The sequence below is a fragment of the Nilaparvata lugens genome, chromosome 2 (assembly GCF_014356525.2).
Source record: "Nilaparvata lugens isolate BPH chromosome 2, ASM1435652v1, whole genome shotgun sequence".
NCBI lineage: Eukaryota > Metazoa > Arthropoda > Insecta > Hemiptera > Delphacidae > Nilaparvata > Nilaparvata lugens.
Genome location: NC_052505.1, coordinates 28,845,916 through 28,871,390, shown reverse-complemented (window position 1 = coordinate 28,871,390; position 25,475 = coordinate 28,845,916). Strand labels below are relative to the sequence as shown.

General features: G+C 31.8%; 1 protein-coding gene and 1 long non-coding RNA gene across 2 annotated transcripts; one reads left to right on the top strand and one right to left on the bottom strand.

Moving 5' to 3' along the window:
- The first annotated feature begins 1,459 nt into the window (after positions 1–1,459).
- LOC111053550 lies at positions 1,460–5,306 on the top strand. Its single transcript, XM_039420973.1, has 3 exons — positions 1,460–2,374; positions 3,629–4,448; positions 5,261–5,306. Exons 1-2 carry the CDS (start codon positions 1,796–1,798, stop codon positions 3,986–3,988), a joined length of 939 nt encoding a protein of 312 aa, XP_039276907.1. The 5' UTR covers positions 1,460–1,795; the 3' UTR covers positions 3,989–4,448; positions 5,261–5,306.
- Positions 5,307–19,945: 14,639 nt separating this feature from the next.
- Positions 19,946–21,810, bottom strand: LOC120349842. The gene is made up of 2 exons (XR_005570448.1): positions 21,288–21,810; positions 19,946–20,074 (listed from the first exon to the last, which is right to left on the bottom strand). It is a non-coding gene; the product is annotated as an uncharacterized LOC120349842 (long non-coding RNA).
- Positions 21,811–25,475: the final 3,665 nt, after the last annotated feature.

Below are 25,475 nucleotides of genomic sequence, written 5' to 3'. Positions count from 1 at the left end.
GCCAGTCAGATCATGAAGTATGGTGATTGCCAACCAGCACATTTGCCTTCAATTGAGGTGGGGAGGCAAATCCTCCGAGAATCTGTGAAGTCCCATCAATTGCATGATGATGCGATAAAATCCATCCAATTATTAAAATACAGTAATAATCCTCTATTTATGAACTGCATTCATGAGATTGGATGCGATCCATTTTATGTACACATCCTCACACCAGATCAATTGAGAATTTACAATTCATACTGTTCAAGAGGTAACTACTCGAGGCTCATCATCGATGCAACCGGTAGAATTGTGAATAAGTTGATGAAGCCTGGTGGCATACGTGGACACCATATATTTCTATATGTAGGTGTGATAAGAATAGAAGGTGCTGCAGAGGGTCTGATACCAGTCACCCAAATGTTGTCAGAAAGGCACAACTCAAATGCGATCTACTATTGGCTGAGTGAGTGGATTCGTGCTGGGGCGAAAATCCCAAATGAGATTGTACTGGACGACTCTGCAGCACTCATATCAGCTGCCTGTCGACTGTGCGGGGAAGGCTCCACAGCCCAATATCTTCAGAAGTCATTTGAACTCATGAATGGTGTAAGTTTGAAAAAACCGAAAACCTTCATTCGTCTTGACATAGCGCATTTTACTAATATAATTCGCAAGTGGCCTGAAATTTCCAAATTGAGGAGAAGAACAAAATATTTTTTTATCAGAGTGATTGTGTTGGTTGCCAAAACAGAAACATTGTTTGATTTAGAGAAATTCCTGAAGTGCATAGTGATTGTAAGTTTAAGTGAAACCGAGGGGATCTCTACCCTTACTGGCTTGCCAACACCATGTGAGACCAACAAGAAAATACTCCTGGACAGAATAGCTGGGATTAGTTTTGAAGAGGATGATGTGTCTCGAGATAGTATCCCCAGAGATGGAGCTGTTCTTTTCGATTCTCAAAATGAATCAACGGGTATAAAACAGTGGTACAATGAATTAAAAGAGAATGCCGTAGGGGAAATTTGTGATGTGGGAGATAGAGATAATATTATGTACAACCCAGAAATTCTTTCAAAATTTGAAAAGCTCGTCTACATTATACCATTGTGGTGTAACGTGATGGCTGTGGTAATGGAGAGTCCATATTCAAAAGGTGTTGGAGCGTATGTGGAGAGTGAATTTTCAAAAATAAAGCAGTACACAGGAAAACAGCATTTAAGAATTGACGACTTCATAAAGGAGTATTTAATCATGTGTGATGGAGGAATAAAAATAGCTGGGTCAATCTTTCAATCGGGGAAACCTGCAGGACCAACAACACAAAGAAAACCTAGAAAACGTAGGGAAACAGAAAACATCAAGGAAACCCAAACAGCAAGGAATCATACATCAACCAGCTGTCCTGCTTGCAGCCAGGGACACTCTCCTGGAGGTGCACATACTTGTAATCTGTGCCACAGTGCAGTGCATGCCCTGGAAGGCTGTTCCTTTGCCCTGGATGAAGATGAAGGATATGGACAGAGAAGAATTTGCCTCAAGTGTTCAAACCAGGTAAACACCACACCAACCTTTCTTGACAGCTGTAGTTCAAACCAAATGGAAAATGAAACATCCATTGTTAATAGAACAGACATATCAATGAAAGAGGGAGAGTCCAGTGTTGAAGCCACATCGATTGAGGGCTGGAGAGGCCTCTCAATTCAATCGAAGCCAGGTGGCTACTATTGGAGGCCCAATCCTGATTTCCCATTTCCCATCTTTGTTGAATGAATCTGGAAAGGTAAAGATCGGTTTATTAAAAAATGGCATGACTGCACCATTGGGCCTTGTAAGAATAGATAAGAGAAATGTTAGCCTCACCAATACATGCAGCTTCGATGCTGCATGTCAAGTCATTGCTGCAGCCTTGAGTGATAGTTATTCATATAGAGAGGCACTAGACTCAATCCCCGAGATTGCAAACTCAATTTTTGGCGTTGCCAAGGATATTGCAACGAAAGGGGCAAACAAATTAGCTTATAGAAAAAGGGCTAATATTTTGTATAATTCATTCGCAAATGAAATATTAGCTGGTGGAGTACACAGAGTAGATTGTAGCTGCGACTGCTCGAATTTGATGAGAAAAATTTGCACAGTTCCATCAGTAATTGAGGAGGTGATGTGCTCCTCAGAGTATTGTGCGAACCAATTCACTGAGAGAAGACTGTCAGTTTTATCAGTGGTATTCGACAGAGCTGCGGATGAGTGCTTCAGGAGGCTGAGTGGATATTTGGAGGATGGAGATATCGAGGATCAGCATCTATGTTTGATGGAATTGGAGCTCCCCTCAGATAAGAACGACGTGTCACCAAACGCCTTCATATATGATGCAGATATATCCAAAAAGGTTAGTAATAAATGAAGATATTTATCTCGAATATATTAATAAAAGAATCTTACATATACATAGGGCTAAAGACTTGTTTAGAAAATTAACTTGAGATAACTGAAATTTGTAGAAGTGTCTACTTACCGTATTAGGATTATCCTATACATTCATAAAACAAGTAATATATTTAAATCTTTGTAAAATGAAAAAAATCTTTCAATTGGTGAACAACACTTAAGTATTTAAAATGTATGAATGGTACTAAGAATGTATAAATGCAGCCACCAATCGGTAGAATTCATTTAAGTAGGAAAAAAATAAAAATTGAAGTACCCTTTTTTTAGAATTGTTCACTCAATTCAAAGAATTCGATTGTCTGCTTCTTCAATAACTTTAAAGAAATGGTACTCTGATTTTAATATTTCATTTCTATTCAAGAGTAGCCCTAACGAAAAAAGACAAGTTCATTTGGGTATTTTGTGTGAGAGTACGAGAGGGCGTGACATAAATATGAGTGAGTGCATGCATGTTTTAGTAAACTATATAATTTATTATTTATTTTAGTGATCTCATACTGATTTTCCTACAGGCCTAATGAAACACATCTATTGCTTAATTTTTTGAATGTTTTTTGACAAAATAATATCCATATACAGGTATTTGTATTACATTGAATTCTGGAAAAGTGATAGTGTGGACTTATTAGTTTATACTGTGTTACTCAGAACTTTGAAAGCAAACAATAATAATCATCATACAAGTACTTTAATGCTATCTGAAATTTAGATTATTCTTGAATTAGTGGCTAAAGTTGGCATTGAATTGCTAAACTGAAATGAGGCTGAGAAATTGTTTAATTTTGGAACACTAAATTTTTCACTTTTCAATTTCATGGTAATTTTTTAGAATTAATATTTCAATTGTTCGTTTTATTTGGATTGGAATAAAATTCATAATTTTATAACTATATCAGCTACCACATTCTATACATCAACTGCCTACAATTTATCCATTTGAAGTTACATTAATTGTTGACAGATAATGTACTTTCAAAATTCGTTTTACAGCTTTCTATTATTTAAGATGAGAGCTTATTGTGTTTCCTATATTTTTTAAATACTGATGGAAAGGAATATCAAATTAAATCCAGAGAAATTTGGTACTAGTTAATGTAGAAATTGTATTAAGTTAACAATGCATGGATGAATTTTATTATGATAATATGAGTAGAATGTGGATAATACCGTATAGATGATTATTTAAATTTTCAAGGGACCACTATGTTCTGGATTGACTAGTCGACGAGCACGAAGTGGACCTCATCTATTCATAGAGGTCATTGGAAGTGAGGAGAACCTTCCGGGTGACGGAGGTGACGTTGGAGTGATGGAGGTGGTAAAATGCTGTCTAAAAGATGTGCGAACTGAGTTGGTCTACAAGGGAAACAACTACACCCTGCGAGGGATTGTCACTTTCACACCGCCGGCACGCACCACCGATATTGGACACTTCCAGGGATATGCAAGAAGATGTGACTCAACATGGGAGGTATATGACGACTTGAGAAACAAAATTTCAATAGCAGATCCTAAGTCAGAGATAAATATTCACCTCGTTTTATATACCATTTGAAATTAATGAAACTTCTTCAAACAATTGTCAAATATTATGATGTCACTATTATAAATGACAAACTTCATAAATAAACTAGCTCAGACAAATACAATATTATTTTTGTATACTAATGAAAAAATAAAATTAGCATCCTAAAAATACTTATAAATCAAGAACTGCCATTGGAGATAATTATTGTGCATAATACTGTTGTAGGTAGAAGGACTTAGGATGAACATAGCGAGATATCAATAATTTATTATTGCAGTATATTTTCGATATACATGAATAAGATGTACCTGCAAAATATAATAATGTGGGGCTTTGCTATTTTTCAGAAATTTAGGAATAATATTATAAGATCTGTATAATTTGTACAAAAGAAAATTTTTTAATTATTGCTTTAAAATTTGTACATAACTTTGTAACATTGTAGTTATATAGTATAGACTTAGCTTAATAAGATTATAAATGATAGGTATTCATCCCCCATATGATATTTATTATTGTAAACCTAGCGGAATAATAATGTATTATTGCAGTACTTTTTTGACATTCATGAATACCTGAGTACCTGCACAATTTCATAATAATTAGGACTTTGCTATTTTTCAGAAATTTAGGAATAATATTATAAAATCTGTACAATTTGTACAAAAAAAATTTAATTATTGCTTAAAAATGTGTACATAACTTTGTATCATTGTAGGTATATAGTGTAGAGTCATCCTAATAAGATAATAAATGATATTTATTATTATAAACCTAGTAGAATAATAATGTATTATTGCAGAACTTTTTTGACATTCATGAATAAGATTTACCTGCACAATATCATAATAAGTAGGACTTTGCTATTTTTCAGAAATTTAGGAATAATATTATAAAATCTGTACAATTTGTACAAAAGAAAATTTTTTAACTATTGCTTTAAAATTTGTACATTACTTTGTAACATTGTAGGTATATAGTTTAGAGTTATCCTAATAAGATAATAAATGATAGGTATTCATCAATGAGATTAACCCCTCATGATATTTATTATTATAAACCTAGCGGAATAATAATGTATTATTGCAGTACTTTTTTGACATTCATGAATGAGATGTACCTGCACAATATCATAATAAGTAGGACTTTGCTATTTTTCAGAAATTTAGGGATAATATTATAAAATCTGTACAATTTGTACAAAAGAAAATTTTTTTTATTGCTTTAAAATTTGTACATAACTTTGTAACATTGTAGGTATATAGTGTAGAGTTATCCTAATAAGATAATAAATTATAGGTATTCATCAATGAGATATCCCCCATATGATTTTTATTATTATAAACCTAGTGGAATAATAATGTATTATTGCAGTACTTTTTTGACATTCATGAATAAGATGTACCTGCACAATATCATGAGTGGGACTTTTGCTATTTATCAGGAATTTAGGGATAATATTATAAAATCTGTACATTTTGTACAAAAGATAAAAGAAAATTTTTAATTATTGCTTCAAAATTTGTACATAACTTTGTAACATTGTAGGTATATAGTTTAGAGTTATCCTAATAAGATAATAAATTATAGGTATTCATCGATGAGATTTCACATAATATCAATATTATATCTCAGATTTCTATTGAAAGTTTAATTTTCAGTTTGAAATTTATATGAACACTTCGTCAAATTGCACTGTCATTGTGAGTAATTTATTTAAATGTAATCACTAAGTAATTGTTAATACATATAGATTTTTTTGGATATATACCTATTTTTCCGTCTTTTTAAACATAATTTATTGCTCGACGGCAGCATTCTGTGAACTTTAATTACTATTCCCAATAAGGAAAGATAATCAGCAAGATTAAAAAATAAAATATAACAAGACAACATACATAAGGAGATCTCTGTACAGCATAATGATGTATAAACATACAATTAATAAGAAAAATGTGTCTTAAAAAAGTGTTTCATAAAGTGGAAAATAGCTTTCTTGCCTTGGCTTCTTTAGAACTATTCCTATAAAGTGATTTTGCGTAGTTCTAATTGGTTTTACCAACGTTTCAAATGTTTCACCTCAGAATGTTATGCCATATATGGCACATTTGAGTGTACCAATGCATATGTATAGGCTAGATTTCTTAATACTTTTTCTTCACAGAAGTTTCGCAAGTAATAAAATTTCCTGATTGACATAGTCATCTTATTGTGCAATTTATTAATTTGGTTATCCCATCTTATTTTCTCATTAAAGATTAACCCAATATACTTGAACTGCTGAACTTTTTCTATTTCTCGGTTACGATAAATCAAATTGAAGTCGAAATCGAACAGTCTGGTACTAAAATTTATATACGGTACTTTGTTTTACCAACATTTATTTCCAGCAGCCCAAGATCCTGAACTACCTTTTGTAAATATCCAGAGGATTTTGACCAGTATAAAAAATAGCTATGCAGAAACATATCCATTGAATTTTCTATACTAATAAATCATTGATGAATATCAAATGTGTGTGTAATCATGAATGAGCAAGGATTCCCTAACACAATATTAATTACACTAACCACTTAATTATTTATTATTGAAATTATTAGAAAGTCAGTGGTATAAAAATTTATTATTACAGTCCTTTTCAGATATTCATAGATAAGATGTACATGCACAATATCATAATAAGTAGGCCTTATAGGAATATCCAGTAAATCCACATTCAGGTCACACGTTGATTGATGTAACTTACCTCTAAATATTGGGATTTTTTATATTGATAATGTAATTATTATTAAGATTTTGTAATGTCTTCCTCAAAATGTCAAGATCATAGTATCATAATATAAGCTGATGAATACGAATTGTTAATTGTTTAGGTATGAATGATATTTCTGATGCTTTTGTACATCAAAAACACATGTGAGTTTTTTGTTACTCACATCATAATTTGCTTAGAATCAAAACTATTTCAATATATAAGTGCCTTAATGAGAAACGATAGTTGATGGTTTTTCAAATTTTGAAAATATTATAATAAACTTTACATTGAAACATTGGGAAAAATTCTTTTTATTTACCATATCAAATTTGAATCCATATTTGCAAACAATATCAAGGTGTATTGTTATTTCTTAGTGATAATCTATGGTGATCTATGATATTGGTTGGTCACCCTTTTTACTTGTCACTTCATATAACTTATTTTTTATTCTTTTACAAATTGCATTGTTTGTTTCTGATGAAAAAATGATTAAATCATCAAATTTTAAATATTAATAAGAAAAAAATTGATGATTTATTGGTATTATTTTCCAGAAAGTATATTATCACTACTATTATAATTCATGATTATTATTTGAAAAGGCTATTGAATGACAATTAGATTATTGAAAAATTCCCGGGGACCCTTCCCCCAATGGGTGTTGCAAGCTAGAAGCTAGCTAGCCCTACCAACTTTAAAAGTCCAATATCTTCATTAAATTGATAGCACAAAATAAACTTTTTTCAGCACAAAACAGCACAATTTGAGCACTAAATCCTTAGATATGTTGATTTATTTGTGCTGTTTTGTGAATTGGTTTGTACCATTTTGGGTGGTGCAAGCGTGAAGCCAGCCCACCCACTTTCAAAGTTGAATGTCTTCTTTGAATTATTGATAGCACAAAATAAACTTCTTACAGCACAAAGCAGCACAAATTGAGCACTAAATCCCTAGATATAATGATTTATTTGTGCTGTTTTGTGAATTGATTTGTACCATTTTGGGTGGTGCAAGCGTGAAGACAGCCCGCCCACTTTCAAAGTTGAATATCTTCTTTAAATTGATAGCACAAATAAAAATTTTTGCAGCACAAAACAGCACAAATTGAGCACAAATACCCGCCTATCTAACCAATGCTTTTAACATGACCCCAAAACAAAACACGTCACGTGACCTTGGGAAGTTCCAATCCTGGTCTTCTGATTGGCTCGTGGCAGTGAACGAGATCAATCGATCCGGATCATTAAAGTGATCCGAACCTACCATCAATACTATTCATTGATATAGAGAATAAGATTAAGAAGAGCGAAGTCCACTATGATGCCACTGCGCTAGTGTAGCTACCAGAAATTTCGGGCAAGAAATCGGGTATTTGTATTCGCTGTGTAGAAAAAGAGCCTTTTTCAAATGATAATATTTCTTTATTGAAGCAATAAAAAATATTCAAAGTATGGTAGTTTCATGCAGTGCTTATGGATGTACGAATCTGCATGCACCAGATAAAAATATTTCTTTCCATACATAAGTATTTAGATATTTTCATCGGTCATGTTTCATGCAGGCTAAGCCTAGTGCCAAATGATCGTTTCAAGGAATATTGTGCTTAGGTTGATTCATTATCATTATTTGCCAAGTAATAAAATATAAGTTTCGGTAATATTATAATAATATTTTATTTCCACGGATCCAATATAGGTATCCATATTCCATTCCATTAATTTGTCTTATATTGTAATATTTTGTGAACTATGAAAATATTGTTTGCTAAATTTGTATTATAAAAAATATTATTTGCTAAAATTGTCTATAAATTCTTCATCATTGCTATTGTTTTATTTTTCCCGTTCTTATAATATGTAGTTATTTATTATCTTATATTAATATAGGAGTATAGAGTATAGTTAGATACCTATACTTAAGTTGCAAAACGAATGAGAAACAGTTTCACGGAATATTGTGATAATGGTTAATTTATTATCATTTGCCATCTAATAGAATATACAGTAATATTAGCGATCTATAATTTTTGTTTGATTTTTCCCATTCTTATAATATGTAGTTATTTATTATCTTATATTAAATATAGGAGTATAGAGTATAGTTAGGTACCTATACTTAAGTTGCAAAACGAATGAGAAACAGTTTCACGAATATTGTGATAATGGTTAACTTATTATTGTTTGCCATCTAATAAAATATACGGTAATATTAGCGACCTATAATTTTTGTTTTATTTTCTCCGTTCTTATAATATGTAGTTATTTATTATCTTATATTAAATATAGGAGTAGAGTATAATATTGGGGAGTCCGATCTCATTGGGGAGTCCGATCTCACTAGGCATCAAACCTGCATCCTTGTAGAAACCAATCTGAAATTCTGAAAACAAACCAATAGAGTATAGTTAGTACCTATACTTAAGTTGCAAAACGAATGGAAACAGTTTCACGAAATATTGTGATAACAGTTAATTTATTATTATTTGCCATCTAATAAAATATACGGTAATATTAACGTTCTATAATAAATGTTTTATTTTCCATATCCTAAATACATGGTAATAGGAAAATATTGTAAAAATGAGATTCATTTGCTAATAGAATGGATCAAAATCTGTAGTGAGGTAGGTTCACTAATTAGATGTTTGGTCGAGTTAAAAATAATGTTCAATGAACAAATCATTGTATCATAAGGTAATGGAAATGACGAAAAGTTGAAAAAAAATTATATTGAAATCCATCAAGTATTTTTTTTTTTTTTTTGTTATTTCTATTAAAACTAGTCACTAGGACTAACCATTAATTTTGTTTTGTTATTTCTTATCCTAAATTAATTTTTTATTGCTAAAGTCTTCCAGTGAAGCCTACAGTTCCAATCTATAATTTCACTACTTTAAATTATTTCACTACACTTTTATTCAATATACTTTAATCACTCCACTAGCACTACACCAACTCGAAGGGCTTTGTTCTCTTCAACCTCCTAGTGAGTTCAGTGTTGTCTAGTAGTTGGATGACTTCGGTGTTGTCGTGTTGATGAAGACGTGACTCATGATGATGGGCTGCCAATCGTCTTATCTCACAGGTCACATAGGGGATTTGCAGATCTCGGTGCAAATCGCTGTTCCTTATGTACCAGGGCGCATTCACCATGTTCCGCAGTACTTTGTTTTGGAATGTTTGAATCTGACTGATGTTAGATGTTCTAGAGCAGCCCCAAAGCTGAATTCCATACGTCCAGACAGGTTTTAGAATTTGTTTGTAAATCAATAACTTGTTGTCCAATGAGAGTTGTGATTGACGGCCCAACAGCCAATAGATTTTACTGTATTTGAGTCCTAGCTCGCTCCTTTTCATCTTGATATGCTCTTTCCATTTCAACTTGGCATCAAGAGTCATTCCAAGGTATTTGCTGTGTTGCTGTGTGGTACTACATTCCCATTCAGATTTATTCGAATCGGGTCATTGATAATTTTGTTTGTGAAGTTGATATGAATAGACTTCATCTCATTTAATCGAATTTTCCATTTTTTGGTCCAGTCACTGAATCTGTTGCTAGCATTCTGTAGTTTTGTGGCTGCTTCTTGTACTGTTTCCCCTTCTGCCAGTATTGCAGTATCATCAGCAAAAGTAGCTATTGTCACTGCATCCAATTCAGGAAGATCGCTTGTGTACAGCACATAAAGAACTGGTCCAAGAACACTACCCTGTGGAACTCCAGCCCTTATTTCCTTCAATTCGGAGACGTCGTCACCTTGTTTTACTCTGAATAATCTGTTGTTGATGTATGATTTTAAAAGTTTTACAAGTTGAGTGGGGAGAATTTTATGAAGTTTAATGATCAGTCCTTCATGCCACACTTTGTCAAATGCCTGTGCCACATCAAGGAAGATTGCTGAACATATCAATTTTTTCTCTAATGACTTCTCTATTACATTGGTGATTCTATGTACTTGGTCCAGGGTTGAGTGCTTCTGCCTGAAACCAAATTGATAGGTTGGTATCAGATTCCTGCTACTTATGATGGGAGTCAATCTCTTCATTAGCAATTTCTCAAAAAGCTTTGAAATTACAGGTAGAAGAGATATTGGGCGGTATGATTTTGCTTCTTGAGGACATTTCCCAGGCTTTTGCAACATAATGACTTCTGCCACCTTCCAAATTGTAGGAAAATGCTGTAATCGGAGTGATGCATTGAATAAGTATGTTAGCATGACAATACCTTTCCTTGGAAGTTTCTTCAAGATTTCACCTGTAATCAGATCAAACCCAGGTGCTTTTTTGGTATTCATATTATATTTTATTTCTTCTTGAACCTCATTTATAGAAACTGGATCAATCTCTGTATCTAAATCATCCATTATATCTTCTTCAGGATCAATTTCAGATTGAATGTTGTTTGGTTGGAAGATTTCTTCTAGATGATTAGCAAATAAATCTGCCTTTTCTCTGTTATTTCTTGCCCAAGTACCATCTGGTTTTCTAATTGGAGGGGATTGTAATATTGGCTGCTTAATCCTTTTGTTGCTTTCCATAATGATAATCTGTACTGGCATCAGCTGTCAAATTTTGAAGGTAGTTATTAATGGATTCCTCAGTTAGTTTCCTTATCTCTCTTCTCAATTGTTGTGTTCTGTTATTCAAGATATTTTTGTGAGCAGGATCACTAGTTTGTTGCCATCTTCTTCTTGCCCTTCGTTTTTCTAAAACAAGTTGTCGAATCTCCAGAGGGTAATTGCATCCTTTTGTTTTCCTGGTATATTGTCTGGTGTTTTTCCAGGCTGATTTCTGGATTTGCCACATGAAATTTTCTGCGGCTTCATCTAGCTGCTCAGTTGTTCTAAGTGGAATATTCAAGTTGATTTCATTCTCCAAATCCACTTTAAAAGCTTCCCAGTCTGTTGTTCTGTTGACTAACATTGGTCTGTCTTCTTTCTTTATTATTCGTTCACTAAATGTGAGAATTACAGCTGAATGATCAGAATCCAGGTCAAAGCTCTCTTCGATGTCGATGAAATTACTGGATATTCTCTTTGTTATGAAGAAATCTAGAAGATCTGGAGTTTTATTCAAATCTGTTGGCCAATAGGTAGGTGTCCCTGATGAATGGAATTCGCAGCCCAGCTCCTGGATAGCCTCTCTGAGTTCTTTTCCTTTGGTAGTCGTGAGTCTTGAACCCCAATCCTTATGCTTGGCATTAAAATCTCCACCCACTATGAATCTATCTCCAAGCTGATGAAGAATATTTGTATAATCATTTTTCTTTAAATTGTAACGTGGTGGAAAATATGCAGCTCCAACAAGTATTTTCTGGTTGATGGACTCTATTCCAACTACAGTTAGCTGTATTTCATTACTTTGAATACTGAAGTCTTCATAGTGTTTAATACTCTCCTTCACTATTACAGCACTTACACCTCTTGCTTGATTTTGAGGATGAATAGTTTCGTAAACATTATATCCATTGATTTTGAAGTGAGTCTGCTCAGTTGAATGGGTTTCAGAGATGAGGCAAACATCTATATTTCGTGTCTTTAGAAATATTTCTATTTCTTGTTTTCCATTATTATTGATATTATTTATTCCATTGGCATTCCAGGATACTTAAGTTGCAAAACGAATGAGAAACAGTTTCACGGAATATTGTGATAATGGTTATTTATTATCATTTGCCATCTAATAGAATATACAGTAATATTAGCGATCTATAATTTTTGTTTGATTTTTCCCATTCTTATAATATGTATTATTTATTATCTTATATTAAATATAGGAGTATAGAGTATAGTTAGGTACCTATACTTAAGTTGCAAAACGAATGAGAAACAGTTTCACGAAATATTGTGATAATGGTTAACTTATTATTGTTTGCCATCTAATAAAATATACGGTAATATGAGCGACCTATAATTTTTGTTTTATTTTCTCCGTTCTTATAATATGTAGTTATTTATTATCTTATATTAAATATAGGAGTAGAGTATAATATTGGGGAGTCCGATCTCATTGGGGAGTCCAATCTCACTAGGCATCAAACCTGCATCCTTGTAGAAACCAATCTGAAATTCTGAAAACAAACCAATAGAGTATAGTTAGTACCTATACTTAAGTTGCAAAACGAATGGAAACAGTTTCACGAAATATTGTGATAACAGTTAATTTATTATTATTTGCCATCTAATAAAATATACGGTAATATTAGCGTTCTATAATAAATGTTTTATTTTCCATATCCTAAATACATGGTAATAGGAAAATATTGTAAAAATGAGATTCATTTGCTAATAGAATGGATCAAAATCTGTAGTGAGGTAGTTCACTAAATTAGATGTTTGGTCGAGTTAATAATGTTCAATGAACAAATCATTGTATCATAAGGTAATGGAAATGACGAAAAGTTGAAAAAAAATTATATTGAAATCCATCAAGTATGTCGAAAGATATAAGGCAATGAAAGTCGATGTTTTCCCATATAAGTCTGTCTGGGCGCCTGACTTCTTGCCCGATATTCATGGCGACGAGAATGAAGGAGGCATCATGCTTCCAAACGCTTGAAGGTATAGCTTAGTCATCTAACTATATATATATCAATGATACTATTACAATGCGGCGCTTCCTAACAAGATGGCGGATTTTGGCGTCAGGGTATAGCCAAGTTTCCGTACTGTATGTATACTGGGTTACTATATTTTAGGAATGTTCCGATATTGTGAATCTTCCGATATTCGATATCGATACGATGTTCAACTTCAATATCGATACAGCGATATTATCGAGCCAAGAATATCGATATCGGCAATATCGAATCAACGATATTGACAAATAACAATATATCACACAAATTTTATATTTTAGTTGTATTATACAACTATACAAATCACCATCCCAGATACCATTGATCGACAAAGTGTTTTAATTTATAATTCAAATTCATTCCATGGTTTGCTTGATTTGAAAAATTCAAATTTCAGATTGTTATTAATTCTTGCCCAATATTTTTTTCGGCAACTGGCAAGGATGGCAACACTGAGCACACACCTGTGAGCTGCCACCTTAGACCACTGAACTCTATACTAACTTAGTATAGAGTTCACTGCCTTAGAGTTAGAGTTAGAGTTAGAGTTAGACACAGCTCATTGTATATTCCATTGATATAGAGAATAAGATTAATAAGAGCGAAGTCCACTATGATGCCACTGCGCTAGTGTCGCCACCAGAAATTTCGGGCAAGAAGTTGGGTATTTGTATTCGCTGTGTAGAAAAAGAGCCTTTTTCAAATGATAATATTTTTTATTGAAGCAATAAAAAATATTCAAAGTATGGTAGTTTCATGTAGTGCTTATGGATGTACGAATCGGCATGTGCCAGATAAAAATATATCTTTTCATACCTAAGTATTTTTATATTTTCATCGGTCATGTTTCATGTAGGCTAAGCCTATAGTGAGGTCCACGTTATAATGACAGTGGATAAAGATAGAAGAATAGCGATGCCGATTCTCTGCATTAACTAATCATATTTTCTACACTGTCAAAAACATAAATGGCACCATTGTGGACCTAGAAAAGGATAGTGCCACTGGCTTTGTCGAATGATAGACAAGGATAGCAAAACCAAAGTTGATCAAATACTGTCATTATAACGTGGATTTCACTATAGTGCCAATATGATCGTTTACTATTGCTTCCTTACAGTTTGTATTTTGAGATATTTATTAAAAGACTTCATTAATAAAATAGTAATGAGTAATAAAATATAAGTTTCGGTAATATTATAATAAATATTTTATTTCCATAGATCCAATATAGGTATTCATATTATTCCATTCCATTATTTGTCTTGTATTGTAATATTTCGTGAACTATGAAAATATTGTATCCTAAATTTGTATTATAAAAATATTATTTGCTAAAATTGTCTATAAATTCTTCATAATTGCTATTGTTTTATTTTTCTCGTTCTTATAATATGTAGTTATTTATCATCTTATATTAAATATAGGAGTATAGAGTATAGTTAGGTACCTATACTTAAGTTGCAAAACGATTGAGAAACAGTTTCACAAAAATATTGTGATAATGGTTGATTTATTATCATTTGCCATCTAATAAAATATATGGTAATATTAGCGATCTATGATATAATTTGTTTTATTATAATTTTTGTTTTATTTTCTCCGTTCTTATAATATGTAGTTATTATTATCTTATATTAAATATAGGAGTAGAGTATAATATTGGGGAGTCCGATCTCACTAGGCATCAAACCTGCATCCTTGTAGAAACCAATCTGAAATTCTGAAAACAAACCAATAGAGTATAGTTAGTACCTATACTTAAGTTGCAAAACGATTGAGAAACAGTTTCACAAAAATATTGTGATAATGGTTGATTTATTATCATTTGCCATCTAATAAAATATACGGTAATATTAGCGATCTATGATAAATGTTTTATTTTCCATATCCTAAATACATAGTGATAGGAAAATATTGTAAAAATGAGATTCATTTGCTAATAGAATGGATCACAATCTGTAGTGAGGTAGGTTCACAAAATTAGATGTTTGGTCGAGTTAAAAATAATGTTCAATGAACAAATCATTGTATCATATGGTAATGGAAATGACGAAAAGTTTAAAAAGAAATATATTGAAATCCATCAAGTATGTCGAAAGATATAACACAATGAAAGTCGATGTTTTCCCATATAAGTCTGTCTGGGCGTCTGACTTCTTACCCGATATTCAATGGCGACGAGAAATGAAGGAGGCATCCAAAGACCTTAAAGAGATACATCTTTAAGGTCTTTGGAGGCATCATGCTTCCAAACGCTTGAAGGTATAGCTTAGTCATCTAATTATATATATCAATGGTATATTCATACTGAAAGTCGATGAAGCCAACATCTACAGCCAAATCCGCCCATCTTGACGTCACAGCAATGACGTCACGCATCGTAAATAAATTATAGAAAACTTTTTTGAGTTTTTGTGTAAGTAACTTTTATGTAACTTTTTTGAGTGTTTGTGGTGTTTAACTTACATTGTTGTTGAACAATGCATTGTTGTTAGCTTGGTTGTGACGTCAAGATGGGTGGATTTTGGCAGTAGATGTTGGCTTCAGAGGCTATACTTCCCAGCGTGTCTATTCTATAACTGGTCTAAGGCTGCAACACACTACTGTAGCGTCAATCTGTCAAATTAGATTTCACTCTTATTATTAATATAAGAGTGTGATAATTTATGATCCTAGTTTCTTATTGATACTTGAAATGACCTCAAATATCACGTTGATATCAGAATCAAAGCAGTATTTTCATATAAATATTTCAGTAAAAAAATGCGATATCAATAGCAAATATTCTTTTGATATCGACAAAAATATTTCAATATACGATAATATCGAAACAAGAATATCGATATTCATTGATATCGATAATATCGGAACATCCTTACCTACGGGTGTATACCATCTGACCGACCTAAAAACTGACCGACCTGCAAATTGACCGTCCTACAAACTGACCGTCTTGCAAACTGACCGTCCTGCAAAGTGACAGTTCTGTAACTGACCGTCCTTATGACGTCATAAGAACAGTCGGACTGCCATCAGCGGTGGGTAAAGTTGTTCAACTGGAGAGCTGGTCGACAGTCAAAAATGTAGACAAAAATAAACTTGAGTGGACTTGAACGATAGGATCGTTCCACGTTTCCACTCTGTATAAACTTTACACTTCACGGTTTAAAGGTTATGTTTATGTTAACACTGCTTACTGCTTAGTGCTTACATGCTTACAGTGCGTTATACATTTTATAATTATTTATTATTATTAGAACTCACTTCAAGTTACAAATCAAAGGTAACTGATTTAAAACTTAAAATACCTATATGAATATAATTTAAAACAATACGTTACGTAGAGCTAGCTAATAGAAAAGTTTGAATCATTTTTACATTTATTTGTATTAAGGTCTAAAATAAATTATGTAGAAGACTATTTCAATCAACAGTTTTTATTTAGATAGGCCGTATGTATTGTAGCTACAATAATAAAGTAAATTCTTTGTTAGTAGTACGGCAGCTTAAAATAATTTATTGTGAAAAAAAATGTAGGCCTATTATGGAAACTAATCACTAACCTAATCACCGGTTTTACTTTCTTAATACATTATTCTAGTACATTTTTATCAGTAATAATTGCATTGCTTATCTTGTTATAAACTTTACAAAATTTCAATTAGATGTACCTTGTGTAATTTTCGAAATACGATAATGCACTTCAAATCGCTGATTTTAGCCTTATCTTTGGCGTAATTTTAATAGGCTATGTCACCGGTATTTGGAAACATTGCATTATTTAAAAAAAAAATGGAAAAATAGGTAAAGAATGAAATCGGGTGATAGCAATTCTATTTTTACTAAAATAATTATTACAGACTGATAATTATTACAAAATTTTGTTTGTAAAAGCTCTTGATTTAATAAAAGCATTATTATTGTTATTAAATGGCTATTTTTTATCACGGCTAAGTATTCGCTAAAATCTGGTTGAATTGATTATAAATGTGTACCGTAGGTATTACCTATAGGCTACCAGACTTGAGATAATCTATAGGTACCTTTTCTAATTTGATTCAAGAAAGTATCAATTGTAGCCAATAATTGAGAATAGACATTCGTATTTTAGAAGTTATCACATCATGTAATATTAAGAATAGTGAATTGTATTTGAGAAAGTATTAATTCAATTTGAGATACGGTAATGAGATATGTTAGTCAGAAATTTCTGTTGAAAATCCAGTTGATCTTATTAAAATTAAATCTGAATTAAAATTCATGCAAAGAATGCAAGTATGGAATGTGACGTTGGACAAGTGGAATATTTTCTAATCTTCAATTAACAACTTCCCATGTAACTTACATCTTACTATTTCTCAATTACAATTCACAATTCTTAATTACAATTGAAAGCTTCCCAAATAAAATTCAAAATTTGTAGAAATATTCATTTTCAAAAGGGTAAAAATATTATATTCAAAGTTAAATATACAGTATTTCTACCAATAAGAGTCAATCATACGTATTGGAAACTATGAGCCGAATCTGCAATAACTGGTTCTGAATAAACTGCTCGACTTGCCAGATTAGACATCCTATGTTTAATGAAAGTATCAGATAATTCCATAATTCATATCATAAATATTCTTAGTAATATTTAAGGCAGCTTTGCTACTATTTGGTGGTATTCGTTGGAAGGCTTTTCAGTGCCTAGCTAAAGATGCGTCTACACCAAAGTTATTAACAAAATTTTTATTTTTCCTTCCTTATAGATTCTATTAGATTGAACATACTGTAACTTATCATACAAATGATGTGCTTAGGTGTTTGTCAAGATCCGTTTAATGTAATAGAATCTATAAGGACGGAAAAATAAACATTTTGTTGATAACTTTGGATAAACGCAACTTTAGAAGAACCGACCGAGGTGATTATTGATAAACAAGTCATACGATGATCAAACTAGAAATATTTCTAGACCTTTGAAGCACTTGACGAGCCAATCCTGTTAATTTATTTATTATTTTACAAAGGCGACTTTGTAGAAGTATTTTAAGCCTAGGTGATGATGATGGGATGAATGATAATACAATGAAGGTAGAGTTATGAATGAATAAAATTATAGGTTATGCTATCCTCTTAAATTGATTTGAGTCATTTTTCAATCCAGAATAAAACTAAAAATTTTGAATTTGATTTGATTAAAAACCGAATATAATAGAATGATGACATTCAATAAACTCTCAGAACTTGAAAATATTGAGTTATTAAGAAAAATTTTGAACCAGAAATAAAACACAAACTAATTACGACATTTTTTTAAATCAGGCAACTTAAAAAACTTTTGTATTTCAAAAGAATAAGAGTTATTTTAAATAAATATCCTTATTTACAATATTGACTATTCAATGGGTAAAATTCAAAGTTCCTACTTTAGGGAGTATCTCTCATCTTCGAGTGCCTATTCCTACCAGACAAACTGAAACAAAAGTGGACATTGTGATGTTCATGAACATGGGACGTTGTCACAGCATTGCGTTTACATTGCAGGCTGATAAACAGGCAGTCTAGTCATAATAAACATGACCTAATAAATTCTATTTTATTTGGTTCAAAGGTAAGAGAAAATGTGTGGGAGGCTATGTTTTGGCTTTTAAATGGCAATATGTTACTACTGGCAAGCAGCTGGAGGAAATCATTGAAAATGCACGTCCACGATATAAAATCGATGTGTCTAAAGCTACTTCAAGTTTTGGTTGTACAATAAAAATTCTAACTAATTTTTATCGAACGTCCAAAGTCTAACTACACACACATCAATTTTTGAATGAACAATTTTTTGCCGTCCTTATAAACTCTACCAGGAGCTTGACAAACTCATGATCACATCATAATATATGTTTGTCAAATTTTGTTCAATTTAATCAAATTTATTAGGATTGCATAAAATCGTAAGTTCAAAAATTGATGTGTGTGTTACTAGACTTGAGACTTATTCACACAACATATTCCCAAACTTTCATAATAATTATTTGTCTAGTAGTTTCTCAATCACATATAAACACTTATTTCTCTTTTTCTTTAGGGCTTTTTTGTAATATGAATAGAAATACAAATCTCAGTACCCTTTTAAATTATTTTATCACTACATGATTTGGACATTAAATGCCATTTTCAAGTCTGAAGCATTCCGATTCATTTTCAAACTTGAAAATGGCATTAATGTCCAAATTAAGTTGTGATAAAATAATTTAAAAGGGTTCTGAGATTTGTATTTCTATCTATATTTAAACATTCATTTATATTTTCTATTTTTATATTTTATCCAAGTTGTATTATATTGTGTTGTAATTAAAAAATAAAGTGATAGATTTTATCAATTTAATAGTAAGCACTATTATTCACATTAGTCCAATTATATTTTCTTATGACTCTCAATATATTTCTTGAATATTCCAATGCTGTCTGCTGTACATTATAAATTTAGTCGAGTCAGATCTGTAATGCAGCATCTGGACAATGCTTCAACAATGATCAAGTCTGAACTTCCTTGTTGGACTAGACCCACAACAGTGATTTTTCATGTGAGGAAAAACACTACATCGAAAATTTGAAACAAATTAGTCACACAAGGTGTTTTTTTTAATGATAGAAATAAAAAGTCTTGATATTCTACATAATTTTCAAGTTGCAATTTATTTATTTATATATTAATACATTATAATATTTACAGATCTATCCTAATAATATTTCCTATCCACCTAATATTTACAACCTCTTCTGGAGATACGGACAACCTGAAAAGATGAAAATTAATTTTTTTTAAATCAGTTATTTGAATGAAAACAGTAATATTACCTAGTTTATGAGTCAGGAGTTCCTAACATCTTATCATCACATGTTTAAACTGATTGAACCACATCTGTAGATTATCAATAAATATTTAGGACATTTATATAATCATAGTAACATCAAACTAAAATGCATATAGAAAATGCATTCAAACATGGCTTACTTTAGATAATCTATAGTAGGCTGTGATACAAATCAATAAAAATGCATTTAGAAAATGCATATAGAATCCATAAAAAATATTTAATCGAGCATTAGCGAGTTTTTACTTTCAACTCAAGGCCAAAGTCGTTGTCCGTCGTGTGTATGTTCAACAATAACTTTTGAAAGATTTGATCAATCAACTTCAAATTTTGAACACATATTCTTCGACTCTTTTTACAGCTCAAGCTCGTTGGCCAACAAAATTTACCGACTCCTTCGTCCTTTTTCAGGATATAACAAATAACATTGAAATTGCTCAAGTAAAACATTTGTTGTGATTTATCATTAAGCCAGTTGAAGAATTCATTGCATGCAATTACTACAGTTTTTCCATTCATTCATAACATCAGCTGAGGCTATTTGGGAGCTGTCACACAGACAGTCCTTCATGGGCTGACACATGATTTCAGCTGGCTAATTTGCAACTTTTACATCAACAAACTGATACGGGTTGAGATATCAATGTGCGATTTTCTCTTGGAACTCTGTATTGAAATCATGTATCACATGATCATCTTCTCATTAAAAAAAAATGAATTTCGATTCATATGAGGGAAAAAGATGTTAAAGCGAAAGAGTAATTTTTCATTTCAAATAGGATCCTTTCAAATAATTCTTGTAAAAGAAATATTTAGCTGTTTTCATAATTTTAATCAACTCTGTATAATAAAAATTTGCGGGTTTCAAAAATTACAATACAACAGTTCATGAGTGAGTTCTCCAACCCAGGGTGTCACTAGTGCAGAGTTGGTAAAAATTATGGATACAGCTAAATATTTATTTCACAAGAATAATATTACATTAGGATTCATTGGTTATCCCATTTGAAATGAAAAATTACTCTGTCGCTTAATATAAATGATAATTTCCACATACTAAAATCAAGGTACAAGTAATATGTAACTTTTTGGCTGTCGACCATTGTAATGGTTATCTCGCCAATCTGACACTTACCTTCTCACATCACTTCATCCTCTCCAGCAATATCAAGAAGGAACCACTCATTCTGAGGCAGTGGCCTATTGACAATGTTTTCGACACCATGAGCCACTGCGCTCAGAAAGTGTGTAATTCTTATTTCTCCGTTGATTAAACGACGAATCGCCTTTTTGATATCGCGAGTAATCTTGTTTTCCCTTGGTTGGTTGACTGCAATGTCTCTATGAACTCGAATGATATTATCATAAGAGGTTTTCTCTATTGTTTGGAGACTTCCTAAAAAGCAATTAATTCAAAGCATATTACAAGAAAATTTTTAACAATTGCAAATGTCAAAGGACTTGAAATAACTGCTGTGCTCTCATCAGTTGAACCACTTTTTATTGATCTTGCAGCTGTGTATTTGATCAAGCATAAAAAATACAATTGATAATATTTTGTATGCAGGAATTTTAGTAATTTTAAGCCTATGAGTTTAAAGGTAAATCTTTGACAAAAATAAATTATTACTTCATCATCCACTATTATTCTGATCTCCTTTGCTTAATTTTAATTTTTAATGGTTCTGTGTTTGAGTTTCCTCGCTGTTGCAACCTAATTTTCTTAAAAGCCAATGATAAGTTAAATTGTAATGCACATTTTAATCTAATGTAATTATTCCAATTTCGAGGGCGTTTCATGATGTTATTTCAGTATTTCATGATCATGATTTCAGTATTTCCTAGTGGGGGGCATGCATAAGGTTACGTCGAGGATCAAAACTTCAAATGACTGAATAATCACATCTCCTCATACAGCTTGTTCATATCAGCTCGTCAAGGCGGTTAAAAATCATTTATCATGTCACTAAAATTTGTTGAAAAAATAGAAAATTTCTCCTTTAGTGTATTTTAGCCCATATTTTTCAATGCATAGAAAAATGACCAATTTCTATATTCAAAACTGTGTGTCTCGGTAACTCAAAATGATACTTGGTCTTGATTTGAAGAAAAGAATCTACTCTTTTATGTAGGGGAATGATTTTTGTAAAAATATAATCGTGAAGTAAGATACGTTTGTTTCAAAAAATCAAGAAATTTGCGATATTTTTCTCATTTTCACAGTTTCGAGTTTTTCGATAATAAACAGTAATGCAAGATCAATTTAAGGCAACTATGCTTATAGAGCATGAAATTTTCTCTCATTTGAGACCAATCGCAAGTTTCTATCATGTATTTTACTCGTTTTAGAGACTCTTTAAACAGTAAAATCGCAAGAAAAATTAGAAAATAAAAATCATCATTCAATTGGCTGTAACTTTTGAACGGTAACAGAAGTATAATTCATGGGAGTGAAAAGAGGAGAAAATTCATTACAACCTCGACTACTTTTTACTTTCCTTGCCCTATTACCATAGGTAAGGAAAGTATTGTTTTCCGAAAAAAATTAAGGTACCCCAATTTCTAAATTTCTATACGTTTTAAGGTCCCCTGAGTCCGAAAAAGTGGTTTTTTGGTATTGGTCTGTATGTGTGTGTGTGTGTATGTATGAGTGTATGTGCGTCTGTGTACACGATATCTCATCTCCCAATCAACGGAATGACTTGAAATTTGGAACTTAAGGTCCTTACACTATAAGGATCCGACACGAACAATTTCGATCAAATGCGATTCAAGATGGCGGCTAAAATGGCGAAAATGTTGTCAAAAACAGGGTTTTTTGCGATTTTCTTTAAAATGGCTCCAACGATTTTGATCAAATTCATACCTAAAATAGTCATTGATAAGCTATATCGTCAACTGCCACAAGTCCCATATCTGTAAAAATTTCAGGAGCTCCGCCCCATCTATGCAAAGTTCGATTTTAGATTTCCAATTATCAGGTCTCAGATATAATTTAAACGAAAAATTTCGAGTGGAAAAAATTGAGCATGGAAATCTCTTCAATTAATGTCCAGTAACATTTTCACCTTAAATTGAAAATAAGCTTGAAATTTGAGAAAATGTAATTATTCAATTGCAAACTTTTGGCAACTGTTGATTCTATTAAATATGATGAGATAGCAGATCTCGTGTGTATCCAGCGTTATTGAACTGTCACCAGCTGGCTCAGATCTTTGACTTGAGATGCGCGTTTGCACTAGCGTCAGGTGATCAATTTTCATAACGGCAAGGAAAGTTGTGTGAGTGCGCCACACCAGATTTTTTTATTTTTTATCTGAAGTTTTCCACAAGATACGCAACGTTGCTTATGCGAGACTGTGAAAATGGAGGAAATATCACAAATTTCTCGCACATTCAAAGATGCGTATCTTGTGGAACACTTTAGATAAAAAATCCAAAAATTAGTCCTGTGCGATCACTCAATTCATTGGAAATTTTATCATCTTTAATATCGTATAGAGAATGCTTTTTATCGTAAAATTCAAGGTTCTCGAGATTAAATGGAGAACTTGAAAAAAGTCCAAAATTTTGGTGGTTAAGTCGCCCTCTGGTGTGTTAGCAAATTTCAGATTAGAATTCAATGCCCCAAAATACATTTATAGAACCGTCGAAAAAACTTATTTCGGGGCTGTTTCCTGAAAAACGACCATTTGACTGGACTATGAGTTGTTATTGGTATTAATAGATAGAATTTACAAAATGTACTTGTTCAGATGATATCTTTATTCCAAAAACCAATCCATTTTTAGATACATTTTGTTCAACTTGTTTACTCGTTAACCAACTTGTGTTATTTATTACTCCTGTAATGTTAAAGTAAATACAACCTACAACACAACATCAGTGATAACCTGGTACAATAATTTATGATAATTTAGAATACCTAGACTTGCCGACATTATATTGTATGAATAGAATATTATTCCAAATTTGTATGAATGTTTCCCAAAATTGCTATTCAATATTCTTTTGGAATAAAGAATTATTATCAATGATAATTATTATTATCCAACTTTTTATAAGTAACCTTAACATTTAAAAGGAAAGCCTCCCTTACTTATCTTTTAATATCCTATTAAAATATTTGTCATGTAGTTTTTCCTGATATAATGTAGTACTTTGATAAACATTTGTACTGGTATATAATAATATTAAAAACTTTGATAATTGTTCCCTACTTTTCAGTCCTCCCTAACAAGAACGGGTGCACTGCTATCTCATCAAAATAATATCAAAAAGATACTTCATTTCTATTTTAAAAGAGATAAGAAACGATGGTATATATTTTTTACAATATTATTATGAAAACTGCATTAAAAAATGCAGAAAAATGCATTACAAAATTGGTTTCACTAAACCTAAAAGATTTTACAGCAGGTGCCTACAAATTTAATAATAAAATACATAAATAGAATGATATGCTAACTTTAACAATAAACTAAGGAAAAAAATCATGAAAAATAGGCTCTGTCAGTAAAAGGTAAAATATCACAAGATAGACCATACAAACGATAAAATTTACTCATACACATTGAGTTATTCCAGGTACTCATTAACAGAATAAAAAGCTTTAGACTTGAGCCATTCATCAACAGCAATACAAAACGTTTTCAATGGTAACTGCTTAACATTATCTGGTAGTAAATTAGACATGCAAATTTGTAGGTACTTATGACTCTTCAGAGTTTTAGTCAATCTAACTGTAGATCTAGTTATATCATCCTTATGTCTAATGTAATGTGAATGTACAGATATATATATAAGCCCTTTCTCTTCTGTTTTGTACCTTTCTATCTCCATTATGGCATTTGTTTTTGACATAAAAATTTTGCATTTGAGTAAAACATCACGTTTAATAAACGACTCACATCTCTATTCAAACAGTCGAAAATGTCTGGTAGTCTACACTATATTTTTAGTTGTAATCCTCGCCTGATAATTTTGAAAACTTATAGAACTCATCATCATCATCAGCTCTAAGAATTGAAATGTGTGACAAAAGCAGAAGGATGGGAAAGTCCTGTCTACCTGCCGTTCTACGAATGACAGGTTTTTGAAATTCTATTTCCAGTAACTTGCATTCAATTTCCGACATGTGTTTCAAACTCTATTCACTGTTTACCATCCTATCTTCTCCCTACCTGAACTTGTCATTATTTTTAGTTTATTGACCTTTCTGCTGAAACTAAACAATTCTGACTGTTGGCTTCTTATACACACTACATCTTGTATGTTGAAGTGAAGAGAGATAACTTTGTAGTTGAGAGGTCCAAAATTCGTT

What these genes read in the sequence shown, in the direction of transcription:
- LOC111053550 (XM_039420973.1), top strand. Translation starts at nt 1,796, where the DNA reads ATGACTGCACCATTGGGCCTTGTAAGAATAGATAAGAGAAATGTTAGC. An exon ending in ATGCAGATATATCCAAAAAG is followed by an intron (nt 2,375 to 3,628) that starts GTTAGTAATAAA and finishes TAAATTTTCAAG; the next exon opens with GGACCACTATGTTCTGGATT.